Here is an 11,724-nt window from a genome sequence, read left to right as displayed (position 1 = left end):
GAGGATCTAATGAACCCCAAATCTCTAACCTCAACTTTCTTAACAAATATAAATTATTATTATTATTATTCAATGAAAAGTATACCAAATTTTGTTTGGATCAATTTTTTTTATTAAAAATGCAATTTTCTATCTTGATGCATGAATTAAGGATTTATTTTATTTTCCTCTTACCCTTTTTGTTTTTATTTTTATTTTCATAATTTTTTAACATTTAAAAAATATCTTAAAATTAATTTTTATAATTTTTTTAACTTTCTGACATTAAAAATTATAAAACCTTAATTTTATACAAAATTTGAAAATTTAATATTAAATACTTTAAAATCAATTCTTTTAAAATTTCATAAAAATCAATAACATTTGAATAATTTAAGACAAAAGAGTATTATGAAAATCACGAGTCTAGGTAGAAGTCAATAATATTATTGCAATCTTTGCCGACATTATTAATTTAATACTATAAAATAGATCCCCTCTTCCTATTAACAAAAGATTAAAAAAAAAAATTATATAACTGATTAATAAAATCAATTAAGGTTGGATGAAACGTCCAAGTTGACAACAATGTTTCTTGTGTGGGTGATTTTCAGGCACCGACTACATTATTAAACTTCTTTGGAAAGCTATTTTTTTAATTATTTCTTTTTTGTATTACTTTTATTACTTGCTTTTTTTTCTACATTTGCAAAAAAAAAAAAAAAAAACAACAACAAGTTTGGATGAAAACAAACAATATATACTTTCAAAAGATTATAAATAAAATATAAAATAATTTTATTTTTATATAAAATAATTATTTTATGTTACATTTTAAGTATTTGTGCATTTTACTATCTTTAGTTAATTATACTTTTACTTTCTAGTTATCTTTATGCTTTATAACAAAAAAAAAAAAAAAAAGAATACCATCAACTAAGAGCTAGTTTATTGCTCTTACAGTAGAAAAAATCTAAGGTTTGAAAAGGATGTTTTAAAAGTGTGATGAGAAAAATATATTCAAAATATTTAAACGTCTAGTATTATTATAAATAAATATTGTGACAAATTATAATATAAAAAATATATATATAATAATAATAAGAGCTTACAGATATGAAAATAATAAAATTATTTACTCACAAAAATTACATTTGAATGCAAAAAGGACCTCTTATGTTTTTTAGTTTAAGTTTGCAAACTATATTTTTAAATTTGAAAAGTTACATTAAATGAAATTGAATAATTTTTTTGATAATTTATTCTGTTAGTATTTATTTATTTTTGTACAAATATAAATAATTATTTTTATTTAAAGTTTTAATTTATTTTTAATTTTTTAAATTTTATTTATTTAATTTACATAAAAAATTTATACATCGAAATCCTCTCAAATCCTCTCAAATTAGCAACATTCAAGAGCTTGACCACATACACGTCATCTAAACAAAAATCAATGACCTTATATGACATGTGAATTAATACTTTATTAACATAAACAAGTAATTGTTAGTTTGCCGACGTGGTAAATTCTAAGTTACTTGTAATTAAAATATTAAATCTCACCGAGTTTCACAAGAACAAGAATATAGAAACCGAGTGTCAGGTACATAGAACCACCGACCCTACCATCATTTATCACATGATGCACATGTTATTTAATGTTTGAAAATAGAAAGTTTTCCCGTGTAAACAACAAAATAGTTCTTTCTTTTTCTTTTTTTTTTCCAATTTGTAAAGTATAGGATAAGTGGCAGATCTATCTTATGAGTTACAATGTTTATAGAAATTCTTAAAATTAAAAAATAAAAAAACTTGAAAAAAAATTTTGCTCAATACTTTCAAATTTTTTCAATGAATATTTTAAATTGATAAATTTATCGATAAATTTTTATATCTATTATAAGTGAATATTAATAAAAAAAATTTAATAATAAATTGATTATTCAATCTTTAAGTTAGGATAAAATATGTTGTATTTAATAATTTAAGATAAGTGATTGTAAATTATATATTCGAGATGACTTTAAGAAATAATTATCGACAGAATTTGAATTTAAAATTTTTTTTATAAAAAAAATTAATTTTAATTAATTGAACCAATCATTTATGGATTAAATATATGAATAAGCAAAATTTGATGGAAGGAGTAGTGTTGGTGGTGAAATATACAAATGGATCAGTTATGCTAAGTGCCATAATAGCACTCGCTGGTGTTTTGTCTCCCTTGCATGCGGAAGTGAAAAAGCTATTTTGTTTGGGTAACGCATGGCTTTTTGTTACGAGTACAGATATCTTCTAGTTGAGTGCAGAATCTTTTATGTAATGCAAAGCTCAACGAATTCCTATATGTAAAAGTAAAAACAATTTTTTGTTTAAAAAAATTATGAACCACCTTAAATTAGTAATAAATTTTGAAAAGTTACTTCAAGTGTTATTGACAATGAAAGAAATTAATACTAGCAAAACATGAATTAATTTCATTTAAAAAATATAAAAAATGCTGATAATTTTTCATTCTTATGACCTTTTTGAAGTAATGTTTGTGTTAAATATTAAATATTTTATGATTTTATATTAATTAAAGTAAACTCTTTTATTTATTATTAATTAATTTAAATTAAATATTTTACATGATTTCAGAGAATGTACTATTCTGTCAGTGATTTATCCATTTCAATATCGATTTCGGAAAATGATGAGACTCTTCAACTACGGCCCTTGGATTTTAAATACGATGTTTAAGGTACACCATGATGATTTCTTCATACCTTGCCGCGTGAACAAGAATCTACGATGCTAATTGCCCCTCTTCTAGGTGGTCTCTATCTCATAATTGCCACGTGGAAAAATGACGTGTTAAAAATTCTCGCACATATACAAAGCGGCACCGATACGCTAACACATCAAATTGAATAAAAAATTAAAAAAAAAAAAAGGTAAAAAATGGAATCCCCAAACAGAACCTTGGAACCTTCCGCTCAAATCTACGCTAATGCTCTCACCTACCAAAGCAAAAACTCCTCAAACCAGACTATATTTACAGCATCTGCCACCACGATATCCTAATACACTCCAAATACGTATAAAAATACGGCATCGGATAAGCAACAAGCCACTCTGTTCTCTATATATCCCTAGATTCATGCCTTAAAGAATAAAAACCTCTATTAATAATAATAGTTTTCTTTTCTTTTTCTCTTTTTCTTTCCTTTCCGTCGGTGTTCAGATCTTGCAGTTTCTACACTCTTCATAAGGACGTTTCACTTTGTTTTTTTTTCTAAAAAATATATTTATTTTCAATAATTTTGGGTCTTGTTTCAAGAAGGGAAAAGGAGGAGTGTTTTGGGTTTTTAGTTAAGTTTATGAGGACTTGAAGGGAAAGGAAAAAGAAGAAGGAAAAAAAATGGCAGAAGAGTTGTTAACAAAGAGTGTATTTGGGAGCTGCTTTGTTATGGTAGTTGAATCAAAATTGCTGTGGTAAAGAAAAAAAAAAAGCAAGAAGGAAAAGATTGTATGAAGGATTTAGTTTGGATTTTTTTATGTTGGAGAAATCAGTGGGATTATGGACTTGTGATCCGGAGTCGGGGGAGATGGGGCAAATGTGGTTGATTTCTTAGATTTCTTCACTTTGTATATTCAACTGCTTCTTTTCTGTTCATTGGGATTAAATTTGGATTTTTTTTTCACAAAATGCAGCAAGATCACCGAAAGAAGGTGATTTTTCAATCACTTTTTTCTATTATTTGGGTGTTTATTTTCTTCATCTTTATTACGGATTGATTGATGATAAAATAATAGTTCTGATTAATGAAAAAGCATTGAGCTGTTGAGTGATGATGTTGGGTAGTTATGTAAGAACATGGAATATGGGATTGTTGTGCGTGTTTTGTTCTGTGGAAGATGTTGGAGATATTTTGTCTGAATGAGTTTTTTTTTTAGATATTTTCTTCGTGGCTTGAATTAAGTAATGCTGAGGCTATTAAATTTCTTCTCGTGATGCGTTTCGAGATAAACAGCATAAATTTAATACAAATTTTGATTTGGATGAGTGAGCTTCATTCTTTTTCTGGAATGCTGTCCCTTGAAATAAATGCTTTTTCGCTCCTCTTGGATCTCATTTGGTCCCTTGAATTAATCGAAAGACTTTTTTTTTCCTCCTGAAAGTCAGTTTGTTTTTGCTTCCCAAATTTCTTCTCCTTTCTTTTTTCAAATAGTTCAGTTTTCCAGCATCTTCCTCTCTAAAGCTTATAAATCTTTCAGGCTTTGATTTTCTGGGTGGTGCATAATATATGCTGAAAGTAGGGAATTGGATTCTGCTGGCTAAGCTGGCAGTCTGAAACTTTGATTATTTAGAAAAGAATAATATTATCCTGCCCTTATGAATTTTTTTTTTATTTCTAAAATTTTGTTGTCTTTTTTTTTTTTTTTGTCTTGAAGATTAGTTGCCTCAGCAATTTCAAAAGCCACTGCTTATTTAAAGTCTGAATGATTATATAGTTATTGAAAATAAGAAAATTGTAGGCTGGCTGTTGGGAGTTAATTGGTTTTGAATGTTTCGTGTACATACAGCATGCACTGATGAATTAAAATTGTTTATTTTATCGATGCCATTGCCTTGTTTTTTGGTTTTTCTTTTTGTCCTTTTTCTGTTTGTTGTTAATGGCTACATTTGTATGATCTTTGTTTCCATTCAAAAGGGGGTATTTTCATTAGTAATGAATTTGAATGGTTCAACATATGCATGTATTTACATGGTGATATGTATTGAGATTTTGCTACATTGAGCTGCACAAGCCTTGCGTGTATTAAAAATATGCTTGGCATTCTTGTCTTACTTGCAATTTTGTGCCACAGAGTTCAACAGAGATGGATTTTTTCACTGAATATGGTGATGCGAATAAATATAAGATTCAAGAAGTTATAGGAAAAGGAAGTTACGGTGTTGTGTGCTCAGCTATTGACACCCATACTGGTGAAAAAGTGGCGATAAAGAAAATACATGATATTTTTGAGCATGTTTCTGATGCTGCCCGAATTCTTCGCGAGATAAAGCTGCTCAGACTTCTTCGGCATCCTGATATTGTTGAGATTAAACACATTATGCTGCCTCCTTCGCGAAGAGACTTCAAGGATATTTATGTTGTTTTTGAGCTCATGGAGTCAGATCTTCATCAAGTTATTAAAGCTAATGATGATTTGACTAGAGAACACTACCAGTTTTTTCTTTACCAGCTACTTCGTGCACTGAAGTATATTCATACTGGTAATTGTCACTCTTTATTGGTTCCGCTGCATTATCTGAGACTTGTACTTGGTTTATAGCTATAAGTGCGTTGATTGGATTGATCAATTTTGATAATTATAGGTGATATCTAAAGTTGTCAGAAATAAGGTTTGTCATGTCGGACTATTTTAATGGTAAACACGGTTTGTTTGTATCAAACTTGCCCCATTATGCCATAATATTTGGCAAACATTTTTCTTGTAAACATTTTTCTCTAGTCCAATTAATTTAAAGTTTCCACAGTCTGTTTTCAATTTTCAGCTAATCCTTTCAGTTGTACTCATCTTTGGTAGCAACTGCTTCTATTAGCATGCCTTACGCTCAAGTATCTGTCTATTTTTTTCTTTTTTCGTTTTGTTTTGTTTTTCTGTATTCTTTTTGTCACATCACCCTGATGTAATGCGTTATGGATGGGGTAGATATATATGTAGAGTGCAGAATGTGTCTGATATTTGCCTATTTGGCTGCAGCAAATGTCTACCATCGAGATTTAAAACCAAAGAATATTTTGGCAAATGCAAACTGCAAACTTAAGATATGTGATTTCGGTTTAGCTAGAGTTGCATTCAATGATACACCTACGACAATATTCTGGACGGTATGCTGTTTTAGGACAACTTTTCTTTAATGTTTTCATATATTAACTGTTCTCTACGTCCATCACAATAACAAGAGCTGATTTCTGTAGACATTTTGTGGTACATTTACAGGATTATGTTGCTACAAGATGGTATAGAGCTCCAGAGCTTTGTGGATCCTTTTTCTCTAAGGTAAAGGGGTCCTCTTGTATAGCCATTGAAGTATGGAACACTGCAAACTTAAAATCATGTGATGTATTTATTCCCTTTTATGAGCTTATATTGAATGAAAATATCTTCTAGATCTATGTTGCATTTTATGATGTAAAGCTTAGCCCATTCTTTGGTGCTTACAATCTTCATTCAAGTTATTGAGTTTTGTATCTATATCGTATCTTCTTATTTCTTTCATTAGGATCAAGCTATTAAATTTAAAAGTGTGGCTATTCTAACAGATACGTAGTCTAGTGCATAAGTTCTCTCTAAAATGTTTGTAGGTGAATTATTAGGTTAACAATAATTTCTTAACATGTGGCTACTGTAGCAATTTATATCATGAAATAATTTGCTTTTTGTCTGGCTGAATGCACTAAACCTAAAAGAATGATCCAAGGTATCTATGGTAGTTTTAATATTGAATTTATGAATTTTTCCTAAACTCAAGAATTGTTTTTGCCTGTACTAGTGACTTTTAATTTCATACTTTTGATTCTTAATGAATTCAAGTGTTTTTGAAATGATGCTGTTCATAATTTACACAATAAAGACTTGTTTATGGAACAACACATTCAGACGTGTAGTAGGGATTTAAATGGAAAATTTTCATTGAAGAAATCCTAAAAGTGCACATGTACTCTATCCATATGATTCTATGAACCTCAAATATAGTATTAGAAAATAATTAAGAGACCATATTAATAGCAACTAAGCATGTGAGTTATGGTGCAGATGTATCCTTCATCCTATAAATCCTATCCCATGTTAGCAACATAGCAGATCAAGTGGTTGCATGATGGTTTTCGGTTCATTTTCCAATTTTTGATTCATGTTCTTATTACCTCGAATGGATGCTGCATGATTGTTTTCTGTTCATTTTCCTCAATTTTTTATCCGTGTTCTTATTACTTCAAATTGATGCTGCATGATGGCTTTTCTGTTCATTGTCCAATTTCTGGTTCCTTTTCTTATTACTTAAAGTTAATGCAGTATACACCTGCAATTGATATATGGAGTATAGGGTGCATCTTTGCTGAGGTATTAACTGGGAAGCCACTTTTTCCTGGGAAAAATGTTGTTCACCAGCTGGATTTGATAACTGATTTGCTTGGTACACCCTCGTTAGATACCATCTCTTGGGTACGCATATTTAAGACTTCTGAGCTGTTTTTGGATCCTCAAGACATGACTGCTGTTAACTTCTTTTTCTTGTTCACAGGTTCGAAATGAGAAGGCAAGAAGATACTTAACAAGCATGAGAAAAAAGCAACCAGTTCCTTTTGAACAAAAATTTCCAAATGCCGATCCATTGGCCCTACGCCTACTGCAAAGGTTGCTTGCCTTTGATCCAAAAGACCGGCCAACTGCTGAAGAGGTTTGTTGTTCTACTGTAAAGTATTGGTTTTTTTCTCTGCAAATTCTCTTTTAACTCTTGGTATCATTTTGCTTATTGAATTTATAACAATAACATCTTTTGATTTGGTATGTTTCAGGCCCTTGCCGATCCTTACTTTAAGGGACTGGCAAAAGTTGAGAGAGAGCCTTCCTGTCAGCCAATTACAAAGATGGAGTTTGAATTTGAGAGGCGTAGGGTCACAAAGGAGGATATACGGGAGCTAATTTTCTGTGAGATACTCGAATACCATCCTCAGCTGCTTAAAGACCATATGAATGGAACTGAGAGGACAAACTTTCTCTATCCAAGGTTTTATTTAGTGTTTTTTTTAACTTTTGTCATTGTTCTAATCTTACTGAGATTCATTAGCAATGACTCTACTGCTACTTATAGTTTATTTCTAATGTATATTTGTTATGCAGTGCGGTTGATCAATTCAGAAAGCAGTTTGCTCATCTTGAGGAAAATGGTGGTAAAAATGGGCAGGTTATTCCACTTGAAAGACAGCATGTCTCTCTTCCCAGGTATATATATCTATATATTATAATTTGTAACTTTAATTTTTTATTAGCATGCCCAAAATTGTGCTTGTGGACTTTGAAATAATATTACTTAGACACTTTGATTATGTATATGTCATTTTATTTGGATAGAATATATAAATCAATGCATCTAGATTAAAAAAAAAAGAATTCTCTTTTGTTGTTAGAGCAAGGGCATTTTGGCAAATAAAGATTGTTATAGTTAGGGCATGGATAGACTTTGGTGTGGTTTTTGGCATTGTTTGGTTGTGTAAGTGATGATAAACATTACTTGACAGCGGTTGTTGCCGGTAATTAAAAAGAAAACTTACAAGAGTAAATTATAAATACTTGCTAATCTGCCAATCACTACCTGGTATTTGCTTGGGCAATAAACATTGAATTCAAGGTGAAAGCATGCTGGAAATAAAGGCATAAAATTTCTACCAATTAAAACAAATAAAATAGAAAGCAGTAAAATTAACTTAAAAAAAAACTTTAAGCTGAATAAAACAAAAGGATGTAGGTAATATAATTCTCCTCATAGCATAAAATAACATATAAAAAGAATCTCATTATATGTTCGTTGCTACACATTTTTGTTTCTTAAAGAAGCGTTATTTGAGCTATATCTAAGATTCAAATGTTTTCCCATGTAAGTTATTTTAAAATTTTGAGAGCCAAACATCCTTCTTCTAGTTTTGTAATAGAAAAGCTCTCCCATAAACCGGGCCAAACACCTGCTTCATAGTCTTCAAGGGGAAGTTGAAGAATCGAACTCTTAATAATGCTATTAATAATGAAGGTGAAGAATCAAACTCTTAATGCTATAAATATCAAATATTTTCTTATTATTTTAATTTTTAGGTTTCTCTTGCATTCCAAAAGCAAATGTTGAGATTTTGAATTAGAAGTGAAAAAGATGAAGCTAAAGCTACTAACTATGCATGAGGTTCACTCAGTAAAAGCAAATAAGCGTGTGCCAAATCTGCATGTAGGCTCATTTTCGTTCCTAGTAACTCTGCTTCCGGATTTTGATTAAATAAGATATTGGGGGAAATTCATTTTCAGCTGATTAGCCTTTTCTTGGCCAAAAGAAAGGAATATAGGCTGTTGGTAGGACATCATTTTTTTTGTTATTACCTGTTATTGGAAATACTAAATAGGCTGATGTTAGGACAGCATTATCTTTTGCCTTTAATTTTGATAGTTGACACCGTAATCCAATGAATTTTCAGGTCAACAATTGTACATGCTAATACAATTCCCCTCAAAGAGCAACCAAGCTTCAACTCCTTAAAAGATAAGCAAAATTCAGAAGAGGCATACAGCAAAAGTTCCAGGGAAACTGAAGCTGTTCCTGTGCATTTATCAAGAACCTTGCAGGCACAACAAAGAATTCCACTAGGTATTTTTTAGATTATCCTATCCCACCCCCTTCTTTTTCCTTTGCTCATCCTTTTTTATTTTCTTGTATTTATTTACTACTTGAACTGAAATATTCTCTCTATTCAGCCAAACCTGGAAAGGTAGTAGGCCCTGTTGGGCTTTATGAGAATGGAACTATCATGAAAGATGCCTATGATCCAAGAACATTCACAAGAAGTGCAGTTCTTCCACCCCAGGCTGTACACCCTGGATATTCTTATCACAAATCTAGCGCAGCAAAGCAAGAAAGATTGACAATGGGGTCTGAAAGGGAGTTGCCCTCTCAAAATAAACAAGTTCCCCAATGCGGCATGGCAGCCAAATTCGCACCAGATATAGCTATCAATATCGACTCAAACCCGTTTTTCATGACCAGAGTGAACAATGCGGAACCTGCTGATGACAGAGTTACCATTGATACGAACTTGTTGCAGGCGAAAGCTCATTATGGTGGTATAGGTGTTGCTGCAACTGCCACTACTCATAGGAAGATTGGAACTGTTCAGTATGGCATGACAAGGATGTATTAGCGAAGGATTAAGAAGCTATAAAGTAACAGATCCTTTTGCAGAGAGGGAAAATTTCAGAGAGATTTGTTTAGTTGAATCTGTAAAAAGGGAGCTAGCATTCTCAGGTAACGATAGGCTCTAATTAAGTTTGGTAATGTGAAACTACATGTCTATGAAATCATACATTTAATTTTATAGGAAAAAATAACTCTCTCCTCCAGCCTATATCTTTTTGTTTTTATTCTGATTCCATCACATTCTAAGGGGAGAAATTATTTCAGTGAAAATTTTTAATTTTATAATTAGGGTTTTACTTAAGAGATTGACATGTAATTGTTTTTCAATTAATTTATTTTTAATAGATTTTAAGATGTATGTATCATTCTATTAGTAGAATTTAAAAAATCCACTATTAATGTTAATGTGGTTGATAATTTCTCCTGGACGTGTGATCCTTGTAATGGGATTATTCTGGTCAAATCCCGATAAATTTAGAATTTAGTTTTACTACTATAATTCATATAAATATAATTTTTATATTATTTTAATTTGATAATTTCTATTTAATTATTAACTCTAAATTTTTGTCGCCAAAAATATTGTCATGGTTATTGATTTGGTTATTTTTAATATCTTAATTTTTTAAAAAAATTATATTTTTTTGAATTTTTTCATAAAATCAGAATTTATTTTTAAAAAATTAATATGTTGATTATTTTCAAAATATTCCAAGGTTTTTTAAAATCAATTTTTTTTCAACATTTATTTTTTAAAAAATATTTTATGTGAACATAAGTTTTATTTGAATAATTTGATAACTAATTTTATTTATCTAAATTTTTATATCAGTAAAATTAATATCATATTAATAAAGATATCGTTTACATCATCAAATCAAAAATCATATCAAGACAAAAATTTAATAAAAATAATGATTGAATTAAAATAATTAAATTAAAATAATATAAAAATTTTATTTATATGAATTAAAATCGTTAGATTAGATTTTAAATTTTAATAGCATATAAAAATTTTAAATTTCAATAGAATATAGAAATTGTTGACATAATTCGACCATTTTTTAAGGTCACATGCATCTACTTGAATGTGGTTACATTTTTTGCCAACTTCAAGCCGATTATTAAATGGAGTAAAAGCAAATAATAATCAATTAGTAATATTCTAAGTTCATTGACTCTTTTTTTGGGTTGCTATGAAATTTTCTTCCTGCCATACTAACATAAGGTGAATGCATCTCATCTCGACCAAAAAACAATTGTATAAAAAAAATCTTTCTTTTCTGCTAGGTCATCAAAATTTGTTTTCTTTCAAGGATAGACCCTGCTTAGTATCTTTGGTAAGATTTTTTTTTTTTTTTTTGTTCATAGTAAGAATCATTTCTTAGATTTTCTGTCTTACTACTTTCTTGAAAGTGCAGCGAAGCCTTAGAGGGTGGGGTGCACATTGCACATGGTTGTTGGTCAAATTCCCTCGCACACACGAATCGTGCACATTAATTTTAGAAGCCAGTGAAAGTGTCACGGTCACGGAATAGAGATCGTGAACCTCGTATTAATTATATATTAAAATTAATCATAAAATATAAAAATTTACGTCACTTTTAATTTATGAAATATTTTTTGTGAAATAAAATCGTGAAATTAAAAAAATCGAAATGGATAATATCTCATAAGTTTATATGAATTATAATAATTAAATTGATTTGAGATGTCGAATGAATTTATGTCTTAATTTTAGAGTCACATGAGCTTGTAGTTTAAGTTTCGACTCATAATAAGTGGTATTAAAA

The 11,724-nt window shown here is 29.8% G+C and overlaps 1 protein-coding gene across 1 annotated transcript; it reads left to right on the top strand.

Annotated features, from left to right (window-relative positions):
- Window positions 1–3,138: 3,138 nt before the first annotated feature.
- On the top strand, window positions 3,139–10,289 carry LOC111291670 (mitogen-activated protein kinase 20-like). Its single transcript, XM_022883532.2, has 10 exons — window positions 3,139–3,696; window positions 4,837–5,245; window positions 5,737–5,864; window positions 5,977–6,036; window positions 7,051–7,200; window positions 7,280–7,435; window positions 7,554–7,765; window positions 7,879–7,980; window positions 9,216–9,385; window positions 9,493–10,289. The coding sequence occupies exons 1-10, from the start codon at window positions 3,673–3,675 to the stop codon at window positions 9,933–9,935; spliced, it is 1,854 nt and encodes a 617-aa protein (XP_022739267.1). The 5' UTR covers window positions 3,139–3,672; the 3' UTR covers window positions 9,936–10,289.
- Window positions 10,290–11,724: the final 1,435 nt, after the last annotated feature.

This window comes from Durio zibethinus, chromosome 10, assembly GCF_047325235.1.
Source record: "Durio zibethinus cultivar Kanyao isolate XHJ-2024 chromosome 10, ASM4732523v1, whole genome shotgun sequence".
Taxonomy (NCBI): domain Eukaryota; kingdom Viridiplantae; phylum Streptophyta; class Magnoliopsida; order Malvales; family Malvaceae; genus Durio; species Durio zibethinus.
The sequence above is the reverse complement of the archived record's forward strand: the minus strand, read 5'-3'. Positions and strand labels throughout refer to the sequence as shown.